The 19,537-nt window shown below is 40.7% G+C and overlaps 1 protein-coding gene across 11 annotated transcripts in view; it reads left to right on the top strand.

The window, feature by feature from the left end:
• Window positions 1-19,537, top strand: part of ubr4 (ubiquitin protein ligase E3 component n-recognin 4) — a 52,990-nt gene that overhangs the window by 5,919 nt on the left and 27,534 nt on the right. For 4 of the 11 annotated variants that reach the window (XM_070968191.1, XM_070968188.1, XM_070968187.1 and 1 more), the window contains exons 9-42: window positions 189-313; window positions 620-679; window positions 861-1,060; window positions 1,390-1,489; window positions 1,850-1,987; window positions 2,426-2,543; window positions 3,491-3,532; window positions 6,879-7,066; window positions 7,164-7,320; window positions 7,429-7,514; window positions 7,647-7,816; window positions 7,952-8,231; window positions 8,721-8,853; window positions 9,122-9,201; window positions 9,286-9,414; window positions 9,685-9,867; window positions 10,055-10,177; window positions 10,280-10,509; window positions 10,945-11,063; window positions 11,172-11,269; window positions 11,893-12,050; window positions 12,170-12,376; window positions 12,547-12,648; window positions 12,731-12,831; window positions 13,420-13,807; window positions 14,059-14,122; window positions 14,291-14,482; window positions 14,844-14,914; window positions 15,625-15,817; window positions 16,809-17,042; window positions 17,970-18,140; window positions 18,243-18,425; window positions 18,846-19,004; window positions 19,236-19,388. In XM_070968191.1, coding sequence (XP_070824292.1) covers window positions 189-313; window positions 620-679; window positions 861-1,060; window positions 1,390-1,489; window positions 1,850-1,987; window positions 2,426-2,543; window positions 3,491-3,532; window positions 6,879-7,066; window positions 7,164-7,320; window positions 7,429-7,514; window positions 7,647-7,816; window positions 7,952-8,231; window positions 8,721-8,853; window positions 9,122-9,201; window positions 9,286-9,414; window positions 9,685-9,867; window positions 10,055-10,177; window positions 10,280-10,509; window positions 10,945-11,063; window positions 11,172-11,269; window positions 11,893-12,050; window positions 12,170-12,376; window positions 12,547-12,648; window positions 12,731-12,831; window positions 13,420-13,807; window positions 14,059-14,122; window positions 14,291-14,482; window positions 14,844-14,914; window positions 15,625-15,817; window positions 16,809-17,042; window positions 17,970-18,140; window positions 18,243-18,425; window positions 18,846-19,004; window positions 19,236-19,388 — 5,135 coding nt within the window. The remainder of the gene's footprint in view (window positions 1-188; window positions 314-619; window positions 680-860; window positions 1,061-1,389; window positions 1,490-1,849; window positions 1,988-2,425; window positions 2,544-3,490; window positions 3,533-6,878; window positions 7,067-7,163; window positions 7,321-7,428; window positions 7,515-7,646; window positions 7,817-7,951; window positions 8,232-8,720; window positions 8,854-9,121; window positions 9,202-9,285; window positions 9,415-9,684; window positions 9,868-10,054; window positions 10,178-10,279; window positions 10,510-10,944; window positions 11,064-11,171; window positions 11,270-11,892; window positions 12,051-12,169; window positions 12,377-12,546; window positions 12,649-12,730; window positions 12,832-13,419; window positions 13,808-14,058; window positions 14,123-14,290; window positions 14,483-14,843; window positions 14,915-15,624; window positions 15,818-16,808; window positions 17,043-17,969; window positions 18,141-18,242; window positions 18,426-18,845; window positions 19,005-19,235; window positions 19,389-19,537) is intronic. The other 7 variants (XM_070968194.1, XM_070968186.1, XM_070968195.1 and 4 more) reach the window with 5 other exon arrangements.

Raw genomic sequence — 19,537 nt, 5'->3', positions numbered from 1 at the left:
TGCTTGATAGTATTAAAGCAATTTGGGTGGTGCCGTAAAAGTACTGAAGTTCAGTGCACAGTCCGAACTGTAACAGCGCCAGGTGGAAGAACCACTACTGTAATTTTAATCAACACTTTCAGTCATTCTCTGCATAGGATTGAAATTGTTATAAGTTAAAAAAACAAAACAATTTTTACTCATTTTAGGTGTGAGTGTGGCCACTTGCATGGCCATTCTACAGGTAGGTAGCGGCTTGCAGCTTCGGTCTGCCTCCACTGGGAGTAAAGAGGAGGACTATGAAAATGATGCAGCCACAATTGTCCAGAAATGTGTGAGTATCACAAGTACTACTTTCTCAGTGTTTGCCCATATGTTAGTAATGAGACACAGTCTGGTGCTACATAGAAATGTTATTGACGAACTTATAAGTGTTTACTAACTTCAAATAATGACAGAATTGTTGTGAGATATATTTGTATTCTGACTGGGTCAATGGGATCTAGAGGTTATCGTCTCATATTTTGACATCAGACCTCTCCTTATGTTTTTTTTTATTATCATCTCCAGTGACTGCTATGGTGGTATGTTTACCTTAACGAGATACAGCAAATTTAAAGCAAATTTGTTTTGCCAACAGCTAGAGATCTATGAAATGATTGGACAAGCCATCAGCAACTCCCGTAGAGCTGGAGGAGAGGTGAGTACCGCGTTTGAGTGCTCTAGTGGAATAGTACAAGAATAATACTACAGTACTTTATCATATTTTGATATACTTAGACTGTGCTACTTTGGAAATGTACTATTATTGAAGTTGAAAATACTGTCAGAGGTTTTTACTAGATAAATTGTTGGTGATTGTTTTTATTTGGCTACTTCAGAATTATCAGAACTTCCAGCTGCTTGGAGCCTGGTGCCTTCTGAACAGCCTGTACCTGATTCTGAACCTGAGCCCCACTGCACTGGCGGATAAAGGGAAAGAGAAGGATCCACTGGCTGCCCTGCGAGTCCGGGATATTGCTGCACGCACCAAGGATGGCGCAGGATCGCCTAAACTTGGTCCCGGCAAAGGGTATTTCCAGTGAATATGAAAAGAGTTAAAATCGTGCTTCTTGTGTCATTTAATCGTCAGCAGTTATACAGGATTTGTATTTCTGTAAGTGAGGGTGTGGACAATAGTTAATGGAATGAAATCTCTACACTTTGTCCAAGAAGGGCCTGTTGCAAGAAAGGCCTATGTTTAAAAATAGATTGTTCTGGGTAAAGAGTGAGTTTAATGGCTCATTTATAGATTAAAAACGGAATATTTCTGATATTGCTTATGTTATTATTACTTTTAAGAAAAGACATCACACTTGAATAGTGATGTGTGCATTAATTGTTTTTGCCATTTTTGTTGTTTTTCTGAAGACATCAAGGATTTGGAGTTTTGTCCGTTATCCTGGCCAACCACGCCATCAAGCTTTTGACTTCGCTTTTCCAGGATCTGCAAGTTGAGGCACTGCACCGGGTAAATGAAGCAACAAATAAGCTTCCTTTCTCATGTCATTAAAAAAAAAAAAAAATCATATTGTATAAGAGCACTGTGCCACTGTAGCAATTGTAGACAAAAACTACACGCTGGAGGCATTGCAATGAATAAAATTCAAGCATTCAACCTGTTTGAACCAAAAAACTTCCTGTGCTTCGGTTAGGCTTTCTGCATGACTTAATGTCATGTCAATTTAAAATGGTGTTGGGAACAAAAAAACAAATATCTAAACAAGAACATATGCAGGAAGAACCACCTATAACATGCATGGAAAAGGAACCTTCTGTTCCTTAAAAGCTTTGTTTCCTTATTCTAATTCTTCCCTCCGTCCACCTGCAGGGTTGGGCAAGTGATGGCCCACCAGCTGAGCTCAACATCATGGCTCAGAGCACCTCCATCCAGAGGGTCCAAAGGCTCATTGACTCTGTGCCGCTGACCAATCTACTCTTCACCCTTCTCTCCACTTCCTACAAAAAGGTGTGGTCATATATTTACACAGCTGTAATTTGCATGAAATCATGTTGTGTGAGAGGAGCACCGATAGAATATTGAGCAGAAACCTGGGATAGCCTATGAGAGCAAGCATCACCAAACAGATGTTGATGTTACTCACCTGTAGCTTGTGCAGCAAAATGTATACACAATGTTGATTCCATCTTCTCAGCCGTGACTTCATCCACAGTTACTTCTCTTTTTGTTTTCTCTTCAAAACATAGCACACAAAAGTGAAATGAGCTGGCAACGATGGTCTGCCTCCATCTTTTTTTTCTGCAAATATCATTTATATCCCAAGTCCACTCTGGAATCATCTGGTATAAACTACAAGTGTGTGATCCTGCGTCTTGACTGAATTGCCTGGCGTGTGTTCTTATGATTGAAATTTTAAAATATCTGTTCTTGTCTTGCTTCCATCAGGCTTGTGTTCTCCAACGTCAGAGGAAGGGCTCAGTCAGCAGTGATGCCAGCGCTTCCACAGATTCAAACACCTACTATGAGGATGATTTCAGCAGTACAGAGGAGGACAGCAGTCAAGGTACTTTATCATTCTGGATATAAGCAATTGTGTCACCGCTTGAGGAAGCCTACTTAAAATTCCGTGTTCATGCTAGAGTATTAGCAACTTTAGGTTCGCAAAACACAAAAGAATCATGAGTCTGGCTTTTTTTTCTTTTTCTAATACATAATTTTAACAGAATTTATTAACTTAATGTAATTGGTGTGGGACAGCTGTTGTGTTTACTACACCATGCTTCTTAAATATTATGAATTTGAAATAACATTTAACAATGCAGTGCAGCAAAATGGATTTCCAACAGAAAGAAGACGGTGGTATTAAGTGAAATACAAGTTTTAAACCGGTAATAAGATAATGTCGTGGCTACAAGTGAATTGATTTAGTAATATTTAATAATGAAAGGAGTATATTGATCCAAAGAAGACCAAATAATGATCAGTTACATTGATAATATACATGTGAGGGATGCACACCACACAACAAACAGATTATTATTGGTTATCGTCATCGGCCCTGAGATTCCTTATTTGTGCATCTCTAATAAATTTGATCTCAAAGAAACTGTTAGTAAGTATAGTACGTTTATTAAACATAAAATGAAGGTATGGTCAGCTCGTAATATAACTAGATGTGATGGAGTCACACCTATGTGCTCATCACTTGATGAGTAAAATGGCCAACAAGCCAATATCACAAAAGCTGTATGTAATGCCTTCAAGGTATGCCTGAGATATCGCTCTCTGACAGTGTGGATGCAGGTACTGAAAGCAGTCAGCTCAGCTCTCTGTGCTTGAGTTATTGCTGAGGAGTGTTAGTGAAGCAGGGAATCTATGCTGTCAGTGCATCACTCAGTCAGGTTATGGCAGCAGTGAGAAGGGTAAACGCATACACGCAGTAATGTACTTCACATTTTTTGTCCGTTCATCACACAATGACAGTGTAGTTGACAGTGTTTACTATTTCAGCAGAGAGAAGACAGGAGAAGACAAGTGCAGCTTGTGTCTCAGGTCAGCAGTTTTCTGTCCTCAGGTCAAAGACTTGGTCTCCACTTCACTGCCATAGATTCATTTTGTTATTGTTTGTCTCACAATTTAGGCTCTGAGCTGTGGCCCTAATAGCTTAGACAATGACGGAGCCACAGATGCAGAGGCTTCGGCAAAACTGTCCCTAGTCTGATAGGTGCTTTCCACTGAAATTGACATGAATTAAATTCTAATGTTTTGTCCAAGAGGTTCATCTGTGGCTCATTGTGGTTCAAAGGACAATACCAGTGGTGTTGACATGTGGGTTTTTATGAGTATTAAAGCCTTAGATTAAAGCTGGGTGCTGAATAGAAAAGTTCCTGATGCCAACATTTACAGTCTTGGTGTGCTGAGTAAAATTTTCCTGAGTTGATTTCAATAGCTGTGCCCTAAAAACCCAGCATCACTCCATCACCCAGTCTGTGCCCCTACCTTGTCCTGTCGAATTTAATGTACACTTGATAGCTGTTAGACAGATCAAATTGTTATTTAAGTTCAACTTAACCCTTTTATTTATATTTAGTAATTTGTCAATACTGTAGTATTATCAGTATTTAAAATTGTGATATTGATTTTGTGACCATGTGACCGAGCTCTACCTCAGATCTTTTTCTATTTTTTCTTCAGTGAACATATTCTTCTTACCTCTCACTGCATTACTCCTCACACATGTCTGAAAATGTCCCAGTGCAAAATAATGTAGGACCCATGTCAAACAGTGGTATTTTTCTTGAACATGATAAACTCAAGTTGTGCTTGTAAACTATGGGCTTAAACACACTACGCTACGTCTTGCTGTCACCTGAAAACCTATGATGTTTGTATGTTGCATGCAATTGTGAATATCAACTTAAAGTGATATTCTTTTAACAGTTAAAAGTTTTTCCTTGTTTTTGTATTTTAATTAATCTGTAGATATATCAGCTGCGTCGCTGCAGTGAGAAGTCTAAACACAGTATTGCTAAAATATATTGTAATGATTCATAGCTACTGAAACAGGTAGCCTTGTTGGGCCACCACTCATAAAGATTGGTGTGTGAGTTGTGTGTTTTGTTAGTCAGGTGACAGGCGAAAGCACTGACCCTGGTGGACCAACCCCTGGTTATATGAACTCTGTTAGAGTGCAGCAGAAAAACATAGATGGGTTTGATTGGGAGAAAGAGACTGCCTGATCTGATCCTGAGTGGTGCATTGCGACTATGGTGCTTGTCGTGGACTGTCCATGACACGATGTTTGAACACATGGTAGTAGTGGTGTGCTCCTTGCACCTTAGGACAGAGATTGATGAATGTCTTTGTAGTCACACAAACAGATCTGTTGACATTATGTCTTATACTCTGGTTAAGAATGGAGCAGGGTGTGTTGTGATGGTCAACTCAAAATGTCAGGCAGAGCCCCCAGGTCATAAAATGCCACATCTATAGCAAGTTTTCCTGTTGTGGACATACAACCCCATTCCAAAAAGTTGGGATGTTGTGTAAAACAGAATGCAATCATGCAATCAAACTGCAAATGCACTTTATTGACAATGGCTTTAGCAAAGTGTTCCTGAGTCCTAAGTAATATACTGTATACAATCATGTGTTCACAAAGTGGTGACCCATACCCAGTCATGATACTGTCACCTGTTACCAATGAACCTGTTTACCTGTGGAATGCTCCAAACAGGTATTTTTGGAGCATTCCACAACTTTCCCAGTCTTTTGTTGCTCCTGTCCCAACTTTTTTGAAACATGTTGCTGCATCAGATTCAGAATAAGCAGATATTTACAAAAATCAATGAAACTGATGAGGCAAAACATTAGGTACATTGTGTTTGTTCTGTTTTCTATTCACATATACATTTTTAAAAAGCAATTATTCAGTAATATAAGAAGAATATTGATAAAGAAGTGAATCAATATGGAGTATTCACAAGAGTAGTAATATGGATAAAATTCTAAAAATACCCATCCCTGGGGTGCAAAAAAAAGATTGTGATAGAAGATAGAAGACTGTGAACTGGGAAACTGTGAGAGAATCTATGTACCATATGTTCACAAAGAACTTGAGCTTTCAGTTTAAGTTGATAATGCTGTTTGTGCCATTAATTTATGGAAGTATAGAAGGTTGTGTTAAGTTGCATTAAATTGCCCTTCATGTACTGTTTTTACAGAAGTTTACATTTGGGCTGCCAAAAATGTACCCAAATTTAGGGGTTGGTGGCCTGTGATGTCGGTCCTTAAAAATATTAGTCTATTCCTGCCTTGGCTTGGTCTTCACACTGGTTGAGGTTGTCTCTTTCAGTTAGCATGTTGTATGCCTTTGTGCTCAAGATGAAGGGCTCAGAAGCCAAAGGTCAGGATCTTTAATGACATCCAGCCAGACAGCAAAACTTAGTTTAGGCACTCAGGCAGGCTCATTCAGGGCTACATTACATCAAGGCTACATTGTACAGGATTCAGCTTGAACAATCATAGTGGAAATTAACACGATTACATGTGCATGATCAAATGTAATTTCCCTTTACTAATGTTGATTGTAATACAGTGCTTTCTGTTATGGAATAACGCATCAGTGATGTGTTTCAGTTCAGCAGATATTGTACAGCCTCCAGTTTAGTGTAACAATACTTGTTTAGCATCAAGAGTCAATCTGACTTAATCTTAATCTGTGCCAGTAGCACAATAGTATGTATAGGAATGCACACACAAGGCAGCTATGAAATCAGCATTGCGTGTTATTTAAATGCTTAGATCTTCTAATTGCTTTCATGTAAACAACCAAACTTTGATCAGTGATTAATATATTTGACCTTTTTTGCCAATCCATCAATGCATTAAACAGTACCTAATTCCAATTGATGTATTTTGGTGGAAATTCTAGGATTCGGTTGAAGCTCGACAAATCTTAAAGCATTAGGTGCTCACAGTCATGACCCATTACCTCATGGAAGGATATTGGCTGTGAGAATGTGGAACAGTCGAGTGTCAGTTTTTCAGCAACTGGGGTGACAAGGAAACACTACAGCATGTGCTCTGTCATTTTCATTTCACAACCTGTTTTTATGGCAAATGTATAGAAGAAAAGGTAGAATATAGTGTATACTGTAGTATTAATCTTTAAGTGGATATTCACCAACAGGACTTCACTGTATGTTCACTATTATTGCAGTCTTTGGCTCTTGTCGTCCGCCTGCACAGTGTTGTAGGTGTCATGCACTAGTTTGAAGCTTTTTACATTTTTGCCTTTTGATGATGTCACTGCCACTTAACAGATATCTTGAAAGTTTTGGAAATTTCTCACCTCCTCTCTAAGAAACACATGTAAATGATTTGTCTTTTTCTGCAGATGATGACAGTGAACCCATCTTGGGGCTTTGGTTTGAGGAGACCATTTCACCCTCCAAAGACAAAGTTGCTCCCCCACCCCCTCCACCACCCCCACCCCTGGAGACATCTCCCAGACTGAAGAGCCCCAGCAAGCAGAATCCAAGCGAGAATGGAAACATTTTAGCTGGCCGTAAAGACCCTGAATTGGTTAGGACTCATTTTTGTGTACATGAAAACATGCAGTATATTGTTGCAGCATTAGGTCCGGAATAAATATGTATGTTTTTGTTGTTTCTTCTTATAGTTCCTCAGTTTAACCTCCAGTATTCTGAACTTCATCACCACCTCAATGCTCAAGTCCAGGAACAACTTCATCCGCAACTACCTGAGTGTGTCTCTTACAGAGCAGCATATGGCTACACTGGCCAGCATCATCAAAGACGTGGACAAGGATGTCAAAGGTATGCCTGGAAAAAACTGACTTGTTATGCAAATTATCTAAAAATGCAGCCCATAATTGGTAGACAGAAATGTATGCAGCTATTTTGAATGCATTTGTTTTTCCTCAGGCTCTTCAGATGAAGTCTTTTCTTTAGCTCTGTATCACTTCAACCACACCCTGGTAACATCAGATCTTCCATCCCCAGCCCTGCAGGTAAGAGGAATGCCATTATCTTGTTCACCAGCACCAAAAATCTCTGCAAATAACTTAAAATAATGAGCCTGTTATTTAGGAATTGTTTATTCAATGTCACATACTTATTGTTGTATCTTTTGTCATTCCCAGAACACTCTTCTTCAGCAGTTAGGCGTTGCGCCCTTTTCAGAGGGGCCATGGCCTCTGTACATTCACCCTCAGTCATTATCAGTCCTCTCCAGACTTCTCCTCATATGGCAGCACAAAGCCAGTGTGCAAGGAGAACCAGATGTGCCTGAGTGTATGAAAGTCTGGGAAAGGTATTGCAACCACCGTAATTCTCATCTGGCTCATATGAACAATTGAGTGTTTTAAATTCTCCCTTGATGCTGTCACCATAACACTTTTAAAACCAATTTCTCCTTTCTGCTACCTTTCCTTTCTTGTTCTCTAAGATTTTTGGGAACGTTGAAGCAGCACACGATCCAGAGTTCTGTTCACGGAGAAGATGACCTGAATGTGGAGCACCTCCAGCTCCTGCTGCTCCTTTTTCACAATCTGTCGGAGCGTGGTCGACGGTCAGTCCTGACCCTGGTCACCCAGGCCATCACAGAAGTGGCACAGAGCAGAGACTCCCAGCTGAAGGCAGTGCCCCTCAACCTAGCCCGCCTGTGTCTGGTTTTTGATTACCTGCTGCGCCACTACTCCAAGGCTCCCTTGTACCTTTTTGAACAGGTTAATTGCTTTTTCTAATGGTGGTTGTCTTGTCCTGATGGTAAATTGCATGTATTAAGTGTGGTTTTATCCACTCAATTTCTACAAGCCTGACTTGATTTTTATACTTCTCAAGTAAAATTCTGTTCAGAAAATGTATTAATCGAGTAATTCACCAATGTAGAGCACCCTTAAAGGTTCCATGGTAAAGATTACATAAGGGTCATTTGAATATAAAAACATTGTGATAGTAACATTCTCAGTGAATTCCTTTGGAGCAACAAATAGCTTCACATCTTCATAATACCACAGATTCACAAATTCCTATGGTAAATTGTTGTTTTGACTTATTTTGATTTGATCACCCAGCTGTAGGGGTAACATTACAGCCAAATGAAGTGGTCGTACAAATCATCATTTTAATGCTGATTCTGAAATAAATATGACTACGTGTCTGACACTGTGATGACAGGAAATTTAGTCTCTTTCTGCTATCGATATTACTTATAGGTGCAGTATAACCTCCTCACCCCACCATCCACTGGCCCAGGGTCTGTTCAGGAAGGTGGCAAACGCAGCAGTCTTCCACTTTACTATGGGTTCAAGGAGGTGGAGGAGAACTGGGCCAAACACTGTTCAGCAGGTAAGACCAGTGAAAGCAACTTCTTTGGCCACTGGCCAGAGCATGACAGGAGGTACAAAACATGACCAATTAAATGGACTTTTTTGTATGAGTGGAAGTTAAGCAACCACAGATTAATAATGAAGGTGACAATTTGCATAGAAACTCAGCAACTTCCACGCATGTATTCATACAGTCTGTGCTCTAATTTCGCGTCTGTGAAGAGGATGTATTGATGGCGGTACTCAATTAGAAATTAATATTTGGTTTTTGGACATTTTAACCTTAGATTCAAATGTGCAGCCCAAATTCTACTGCGTTCTGTCCCCTGAGGCATCTGAAGATGATATCAGCAGACTGGACAGCAAGGTGAGACTTTGACCTACAAAAAAAAAACTTTTACACCCCTGTGCCTCACTGTATTCAAACAGAACATTTTTTCCTCCCTGGTAGGTCTTTCCTAAGCTGTTCAGTGGAGCAGTGAAATATGATGAACTATACGCATGGCTCATCTCACTCCTGGTTGCAGGCTCTGAGTTTGACACAGCAAGAAGACAGGAGAACAAGCCCATCACTCCTATGGTGAGAACACACCACACAAACAAACCGTGAGCTGGGTAAACAGTAGTAAATAAGCCCATGATGCACCTCCATGACTAAGGCTACGCTTCCTCAGTGTGCTCCAAAATAAAAGCCTTCCAGATGTTTGATTTTGAAAGCCGTTTAATGTGAAGCACCGCTATGAGCAGTTAAGTTTTAATTTATAGTAACTCAACAGCGACAGACTTCAGCCCAGACATTAATTGAGTGGAGATGAGAAAACATTGCATGTTTGTTTATCACTCTGCACAGGAGGCTTGCTCCCTTCAGTACTACTTCTTGATACTGTGGAGGATCTTGGGTGTTTTACCACCCTCAAAAGCCTACATGGAGCAGCTAAAGACTGGCTGCAGTGATCCCAGTGAGAGCGACATCCTGCACACACTGCGATGGTCTTCACGTCTCCGGGCGTCTACGTACGTGCATTGGATCAAGGTCTGTTGACACCTGAAAGCCCTACCGAATGCATGATAGATGCCAAAACAAATAAATGACTTCCAAGAATATTACCTTTGATTTTGTGTCTTAATCCTGTACTGTGATTTTGTGAGTTCTTTTTTGTCGTGGTTTATTTTGGCGTAAGGTATTTGGTGTATAATTCTGGCCACATCTTCGCTGACAGGAACACTTGGTGAAGCAGGGAATGAAAGCAGACCAAGCAGCCTCTCTGGTTGAGATGACGGCTTCTAAGTGTAGCACTGTGAAATACGATGTGGAACTAGCAGAGGAGTACATTGCAAGACAGGTAATGATTACAATCTATTCATTTTTGACCTGCGTATCGAGTGTTGTCCAAACTAAATGTTGAACGCAACTGTTGCTCTTTGCCGACTTGATTCTGTTGCAGATTTCAACCTTCTCCAGTGTCGACCCGAATGTTATCCTTCCACTTCATCAGTTACCCTCTCTGCAAGCCATCTATACACTGGATGCAGTCATCTCTAAAGTGCAGGTTTCCCTAGATGAGCATTTGTCCAAGGTTGCCATTGAGGCAGACACCCACAAGTCATCTGAGATCACAAAGAACCTACTGCCTGCCACACTGCAGCTCACTGATGTTTACACAGCCTTTACAAGGTGAGAATGGGATCACTAACTACCAAGCTCATCTAGGTCATGCAGGTCTAGGTCTAGCAATATGAGGGTGCGATTGAAATAGCTGCAGGTTTTGCTATTTTATTGCTTTATCTTCTGCCTAAAGCAGATAAATCCATAATAATTATTTTCTCGTTTTTCTTTTTTTTGTATGTGACTAGAGCTTTGAGTCGTTTATTAAAACTTTAACAGAAACTGCAAAGGATAATATTTTTTTTATTTCATCACTTCCTTAACTGCAGAGCTTTCATGCTGACATTTTGCAAACAGTGCTGCAGTCTAATGCACACATGAGGCAAAACATATTTCAGTCATTTAATCCAAAATTAAATCTGTCAAGAAAAAATTAGGCTTGAGTTGTAAATCATTCATTCATATATGTGAATAAAATTATTAAACCACACTTGTCGTGACCAGGTCTTACCTACTCATGAACATCCCAGAGGAGGGGGAGAACAAGCTGACAGATGCTAAGCTCCAAGGTTATGCTGCAGTTCTGTCCATCGGCTCCACCCGCTGCAAGGCCAATATGCTGGGTATGTGAAATGTGGATTACTCAAGAGCTAAGTTGTAAAACAGTATATTCACTTACACAACTTCTCTGTTTACTCACTGTTTTAACCAGAGTTCTTTAAAATTCACAGGTCACAGTATTATGCAGAACTTGCCAACAGCTGTACAGACGATATGTGAGACTTGGAATGGCATTCACACCAATGAATTCCCCAACATTGGCTCATGGGTACGTGATTAAAGTTGCTGCTTTTGGTTTAGTCTGACTCTGTCTGTCTTTGGGGCCACATTATAAAGGAGATTAGGCAATCTGTTCACCATTTAGTTTTTTTTGCTGTTATTCTATTTATATAACCCAGTATTACAAATCACAGTTTGCCTCAAGGGGCTGTACAATATGTACAACATATGACGATGTGTAAACTTATTTTAACTTTTTACCACCCACTCCTGTTCCAGTTCACAGCACTGACAAAAAAAATGCTACATCCTCACACTCTGCTGTTGATTTTGGCAAAGCTGTGTTAAGAGCAGCTGCTTTATTTGTTTCAATGCAATTGTTATTTCTTTATTGTTTTTTTAATGTGAAACTTCCAATTTTAAACATTAGATATAATGTGTTCTGCTCTGTATCTGATTATATGTATCATAAGATGTCCATTTTAAGTTATGGATCTTGTCAGAAAATATCAGTCTTAAATTATCATTTAATTAATATCAAGAGATATCCAGTATGATTACAAAAAAGTTTTTACTTATATTTCCCAGCTCTACAGCTCTACTGTCATTTGGAAAAAAATATTTTATTTGCAGTTATGAGACTAATAGCCTGATGTTTTTTTTCTTTCTCAGCGAAATGCGTTTGCTAATGACACCATTCCATCAGAGAGCTACATCAGCGCCATCCAAGCAGCTCACCTCGGGACACTGAGTTGTCAGTCCCTGCCTCTGGCCTCTTCTCTTAAACACATCCTACTCTCTTTGGTTCGCCTCACTGGGGACCTCATTGTGTAAGTGTTTGTCCTATTCAAAATCATTAAACGTTGTCACTAATAGTATGTGATAAGCAGAATGTATTATGAGAAACCTGTAATCTTCTGTTAATATTGCTGCATGTTTGCCTCCTCAGCACAGAGGAGCTGAATCCTTCGCAGGTTGTGCGCACTTTGCTGCCTCTCCTCCTGGAGAGCAGCACAGAGAGTGTGGCTGAGATCAGCAGCACCTCACTGGAGCGCATCCTGGGCCCATCAGAGTCAGATGCCTTCCTAGCCCGCATCTACGAACGTTTGGTGACCGGGTGTTACAACATCATTGCCAATCACTCAGATCCCAACAGGTATACCATGTGTGACATGATAATGAATCACACCTGCATTGTAGTGTTGACAAGTCAAGCCCCGCTGTGAAGATTTTAGCCTAGTTAAACGTTGTTTTTGTTTACTAGCTTGCATGTTTGTCTGATTGAGTTTCACTCCTCTTACCAACATTGGATCTAATTTTCTTTAGTGGGTTGGATGAGTCTGTCCTTGAGGAATGCCTCCAGTACCTTGAAAAGCAACTTGAGAGCAGTCAAGTCCGCAAGGCCATGGAAGAGTTCTTTTCATTCAGGTATCTGCTCAACTGGTGACACAGGCTGCATTATTCCACATTTATGCAACTACCTCACTTGTTTTGTGCTCCTTTTCTCCAGTGGTGAACTTGTTCAGATTATGATGGCGACAGCCAATGAAAACCTATCTGCAAAGTTCTGCAACAGGGTGCTGAAATTCTTCACTAAGCTTTTCCAGCTAAGTAAGTCAACTGTTGTAATTTCACCAGACAATAAAAGCCATCTAAAGGCTAGAGTATGCTTCAAATGGACTGTTTTTTCCAAATTGTCTGACCAAATGGTGAAAGGATTAAGTGCTCTTCCGAATGGTTACATTTGAAGGCGGAGTGAAAATCCTCCCTTTTGAGAGGGGTGAGAGATGAAAATTGTACCAAAGGGAAAAGAGCCACACACTTTGAGACAGTCTCTCCTTAAAGGCCTGCATGGTGCTTCATTTGGTCATACACAAAAGGTGATAGAAGTACTTGTGTGAAGAATGAAAACAAAAAAACAAGCTTGAGAAAGACATTCAGCCCTTTCATACTGACTGCTGCATACCAGACTAATTGCTGCGTAAAGTGGTGGTACTTGCCTGATTGTCTGTTTTGGAAAGTGACTGGAGGCAGTGAGACTAATGTTTGAAAGCTGTTGAGGAGTGGGTTTCAGGCACTATTCAGTGATCCAATAAACACATTTGAAGCATACTGATGCCGTAAAATTGTCAAAAATCAAATCACAGTGCTCATATTTTCCAACAAGCCTAAATCCCATGGTGATGTTGTTGTATGTAGCGGAGAAGAGCCCGAACCCGAGCCTGCTGTGTCTGTGTGGCTCACTGGCCCAGCTGGCCTGTGTGGAGCCCTCTCGTCTACAGTCCTGGCTGACGCGCATGACGGCCACCCCACCAAAGGACTCGGAGCAGCTGGAAATAGTGCAAGAAAACCGACAGCTTCTGCAGCTGCTCACCACCCACATTGTACGTGACAACAGCCAGGTTGGCGAAGGAGTGTGCACTGTCCTCCTCAGCACACTCATTCCCATGGCGACAGACATGCTGGCCAATGGTGATGGAACAGGCTTCCCTGAGCTCATGGTCATCATGGCCACACTTGCCAGCGCTGGACAAGGGGCGGGCCACCTGCAACTGCACAGGGCAGCTATCGACTGGCTGACCAGATGGTAAGAAATCAATTTCACAGACATGCTATCCGCTGACTTCATTTACATCAGGGAACTGATTATTTTTGGCATCGCTGCTCAGGCTTAACTCACCAGAAAACTTGCTTGGCAAAAGAACTCAAGGATTCATTAACATGGATTGAAAAAGTACTTTACGTCAGGTGACCTTATCCTTTAGGCAATATCAGACAACCATGGCATCTTAAATTTCTGAAAATTAATGTGAAAATTTATCTTAATTTTCTCTGCAGCAAAAAGTATTTAACACAGAAGAATGTTGTGGAAAAAGTGAGCACAAACTTATCCCAAGGAAAGGTAAGTTTTTATGTTTATCAGTATATTGCACCAGTTTGTAGAAGTGCTTTACTTTGACTTCATCCAGGTGTGATTCTGTTTCGAACCCTGGCCTAACGTGTGTTTCCCATTCAGCATTTTAACCATTAAACATTAAGTCGCTGATGTACTGCTGTTTCTTGATTTCAGCACGCTAGCATGCTGGAATGCTCATGCCACATCATCTCCTATCTGGCTGATGTGATGAATGCCTTGCGACAAAGCAGTGGTCAGGGCACCTCGGCGCTGCTAATGGAGGGAGAAGAGAAAGCCATGGAAGTGGACTCTGACTGGGTGGAGGAGCTTGCAGTAGAGGAGGATGATTCCCAGGCAGAAGACTCTGTGAGATCTCATCCCATTATGCAAACAAATTCTGTGCACATTTACATGAAGTGTAATGTAATCTCTTAAGTTTTTTTTAGATATATACAGAACCTTAATTATAATACAATAAAATCTTCTGACCAATTTCAGGCAATAGAATTACAACAAGATGTTACTTTTGACTTGGTACATACTGAAATATGCATAATGTGATGTGCATGAAACGATATGATGTTACAAGTCCGTACCACCTGAGTGAGTTTCACTGAAACACACTTAAGTGAGTTATGTAGTTGCATTGCAGTTCTTGTTTGCTTTACTCGGTTTTCTGCGGCTGAATGGAACAATTCACGCTAACATGTTTGTCGATGTTTGACAGGATGAAGACTCGCTTTGCAACAAACTCTGCACCTTCACCATCACCCAGAAGGAGTTCATGAACCAGCACTGGTAAAGAAAATTCTCTTTTTCCCTGTGATTTCAGTTTTCTTATTAAAAGAGGCCAGAGGTTGTCTCATCATTTATATCATGATAAAGTGAAGGGATTTTTCGCAGATCATAGGTCTTTTGGTCTGAACTACACCTTAAAATAGATTTGTCACATAGGAACTGTTTCATAACTCGGAATAAAGAGGAAAATCTTGGGCTCTTAAAATCCTACATACAGTAGATTTACATGAAGCCCACAGAAACAGGACAAATTCACATTGTTGACATTGTGAAGAAACAATCCACAAAATTATGATAATTTTTAGCCATTGTTTTAGGGACATTTTTCTGCAAGTGTTGTGTTTTTTTCCTGCTGTGCTAAAGTGTTAGGTTGCAAATAGTGAACCCAACTCATGAAGTTCACTCAAAACTGATTAAACTGCTGAGTTTTTATTTCCCCACACCTGAACAAGGTTTTTGGCACGTTACATCAACTGGAATTTGGTTATAGTTATTATAATATAACTATCTAAAATTGCCTTCATGTAGAAATATATTTAAACAATATATTTAAACAATTAAAAAATTTAAAAATATTTAAACAATTTCCCCTCGGGGATAAATAAAGGATTTCTGATTCTGATTCTGAAATTTATGCAGGTCACATTCTTTCATTATGAAGTTGCTGATGTACTATATACAGTCTTGTCCTGGTCCTTTTCATTCTGCAGGTACCACTGTCACACCTGTAAGATGGTGGATGGGGTAGGTGTGTGCACAGTGTGCGCCAAGGTCTGTCACAAAGACCATGAGATCTCCTATGCCAAATATGGCTCTTTCTTCTGTGACTGCGGTGCCAAAGAGGATGGCAGCTGCCAGGTGAGACCGAATACCTCAGGTCATCATGGGAAGAGAACAACAGCGGTAACTTTGGCTTGCAAGTCATTCCCCCATTGACTTCCATCCAGTCATTTCATTTGGTCAGGGTTATAGCTAGCCCACACATGTGGCCAGAAAATGAGAGAAATCATGTTATAAATGTCTGTTGTCAACATTTTGTTTACTAAAAAGGCCAGCTTTCCTAGTTAATCTTATATGATGGATTTCTGAATGTGCATGTGATGATGAACAAACCATCAACTACATTCTACCTTCAGTTTATCTTCTGTGTCAGTCTTGTGATTACAATGGCTCATAATAAGTTTGTTCAAAATGGATAACAAAGTGAAAGTGTTTGGTGGATGCAGCAAATTCCAATACAAGTGATAATTGTCAATCCATGATTTTTGCCTTTGGAGGCATTTTAGATAAAGTGCGCCTTATGGGTGGGCAATATGGCCAGAATCTTCTATCATGGTATTTGTAATTTTATATCACTGTAATGGAAAAATCGCAGTACTGTAATTAAGAAATGGTTTAAAATAACCGTACTGCACTGTACTTCATAACATTTGTTCTTCAACTTCCATACAAACTAACTGCTCACCTTGTAGAAATGAGTTGTTCTGCCTCATCTTGGGTTGGTCTGTGAGATCACGGGAGAATCCAGCCCTGATTTGCTACATAGCAGAGACACTGAGGAATTGCTCCCATTTTTTGAAAACGGTTTTGCCAAAACTCTGCTGGTAGACACATTTCTCCCGTCATACAGAATACACCATCATATCATCCAACCCGAGTGCGCCTCCATCCAACACAATCTCTCTGACCTTCCTTTTGACTAATTTTATACTCCACAATATGGAGAAGCTAGCAAAGTGAAAACAAAAGCAGGTTATCCTAATCGTAACAAAGAAGATGCTTTTATGTGAAAAGCCTGTATTTGACGAGCTGTCATATTCAGTTATATATATGCATGCAAATGTCAGCAGCGTTGCTGTTCTCACTGCTTTCCTTTGTGTCATACTGTCCACAGGCCTTGGTGAAACGCAGCCCCAGCAGTGGCATGGGCTCCACTCTGAAGGAGTCCTCTGCGTTCCAGAGTGAACTACGTATGCCTGACAGTGCAATCCGCCATCAGAATGCCTCACCCTCTGACAAGGGCAAGGTCACCATCTGTGACGGCAAACCCGGTGATGAAGACAGGCCGAAGAAGAGCAGTGTGTGCAAGAGCATTGAGGGCTGCCAGGAGGAGTTGGTGGCACAAGTGGTGAGAGAAAATCTGTTCATCTCTCCTGGATTTATCTCCTAGTCCATGTCTCTGTCTGCCTACCACTCAAATTTCTTAACGTTATTGCACTTGGTTACATTGAACACATAACATATGCTGACGTTTGCTGTGGGGCCTCTGCAACACTATGCTTCTTCTATCATCAGTGAAACTGGCAACGTCAGTCGTGAGAGTAGCGTGTAATATGTGCTTAAGCATCACAGAGGTCTGCTCTACAAACGTAAAAATAGACCATTCTTTTATTCACATTTTTTGCAGCAAGTGTGCAAGGCCCTTATTCCTTACTTAGCCTACAGGAGCCTGTAGATGTTAACTTACTTGTATTATTCCAACTTCGCGACAAAGTTGAAATTTCACAGTGCTGCCTTGCCCAAGATACCTTTTTGTTAAAGAGTAATATCTGTTTTTTTTATATATGTTTTTCTATATATGTCATATCGCTCTGGCCAAAGCCATCAGACTCCTTTCACAGAGACAGTAACAATTATCACTATTGCAGGATTGGTTGAAATAAACTCTTAATTTGTCAAATCAGGAGCGAGAGAGAGGGCGGACATCAGAGTAGCAGCGGGGGGGGGAACAGTGCATGGAGGCTAAATATTTTCATATGTAACTGTGGAATTATTTTCATGTGACATTAAGACAGGAGAGACTCAGATATGCTGGACTTCAACAGATTTTCCTGGTAACCCCAGTGCATCCATAGCTGTGACTCACACAACCCTACACTGTGCGCACACTGCAGGTTTAGTCATTAAATAGATACATTCGGCAACACATCTGCTCTGCTAACGGTCCACATTTGTTTCATGTTCAATGTAGCCGATGCGTCAAAGGTCTTTCTTTTACATATGCTGCAATTTACGTTGTCTGACTCAAGCTTTTGGCCATATTTCCCCACAACAGATGGGCTCATCCACTGCAGCAGTCATACTGGAGATGCTCATGTTTCTCATGGAAGCCATCCAGACCAACTTCCAGCAGGCATCAGCAGTGGGAAGCAGCAGCCGGGCTCAGCAAGCCCTGAATGAACTGCACACTCAGGACAAAACTGTGGAGATGACAGACCAGTTAATGGTATGAAGACTCGTACAATGTTAAATGGTTGGAATAGTCACTTTGTTATTGTGTAAACCTTATTAGAAACCACATTATAAGTAACATGTTGCTTTTCCTCAGGTTCCTACCCTTGGGTCTCAGGAAGGGGCTTTTGAGAATGTGAGGATGAACTACAGTGGTGACCAGGGGCAAACTATACGCCAACTCATTAGTGCACACGTTTTACGTCGTGTTGCCATGTGTGTCCTCTCGTCACCTCACGGCCGCCGCCAGCACCTTGCAGTCAGCCATGAAAAGGGAAAGGTAAACCATTCTTCTTTTTGTCATTTTGTCAAATTATTTCACATAAGACTTTATCGTATCATTATCTGATTAAAAAAAACACAGGTTGAATAATAGCTTAGCAGAAAGTCTGTGGTTAGTGGTCTGATGGTATCAATTTAATAAACACAAATGGAAGCAGTGTGAAGAATGGGTTGAGGAGGTGCCTGGGGTCATTTTGTGTGTGGCGTTGTGTGTGATGCGTGTTAGTTTGTTCCTATTGGAGGTCATTGACATGGTGAAGAAACAGGGGGAGCAATAAAGGAGAGAGGATTGAATTATACTTTTGTTGAGTAGCAACAGAAGGTGGGGGGCATTTCTACCCCCTTTAATGTGTATTTCTTTTTGTCTTTCATGTTCTGTTTGTGGTAACCCATTTTCTCTCCTTCTCCCGCTTGACAGATAACAGTTCTGCAGCTGTCCACACTCCTGAAACAAGCTGACTCAAGCAAGAGGAAGCTAACCCTGACCCGCCTGGCCTCTGCTCCAGTCCCTTTCACTGTCCTCAGTCTCACAGGCAACCCTTGTAATGAAGACTACCTGGCTGTGTGCGGCCTCAAGGTCAGAAAACCAGCTTCTTTGGAAAAAAAAAAAAAAAACAACAACATACAAATCTATTAAATGAAACTAACACAGACAGCAATGTCATTATTTTGACTGTGAGAGAAGACCACAACTGTTACCCTAGGATTCACCCTCCCTAAGTATGTTAAGAAGCATTTTTAAAATGCCTGCCATGTAGAAATTTGATATTCAACTGTTTTGTCTTGTTCTCTCATTTTTTTCCCCCAGGACTGCCATGTGCTGACTTTCAGCAGCACAGGCTCTGTGTCAGATCATCTAGTGTTGCACCCACAACTGGCCACTGGCAACTTCATCATCAAAGCCATCTGGTTACCTGGCTCCCAGACTGAACTTGCCATCATCACCGCTGACTTTGTCAAGGTATGCAGTAAGAGAATAGACACTTGGTACCTTAAGTTAGATGTTGACTAATTATTGGTAATTTTATTGAATTTTGATATTGATTTAGGAAGACAGTCACAGGTGCTCAACGTTTTACTATGATGATGCTTCTTTTCTTAAGTTGAAAA

This window comes from Chaetodon trifascialis, chromosome 8, assembly GCF_039877785.1.
Source record: "Chaetodon trifascialis isolate fChaTrf1 chromosome 8, fChaTrf1.hap1, whole genome shotgun sequence".
NCBI lineage: Eukaryota > Metazoa > Chordata > Actinopteri > Chaetodontiformes > Chaetodontidae > Chaetodon > Chaetodon trifascialis.
This window is presented reverse-complemented; position numbering and strand designations above follow the sequence as displayed.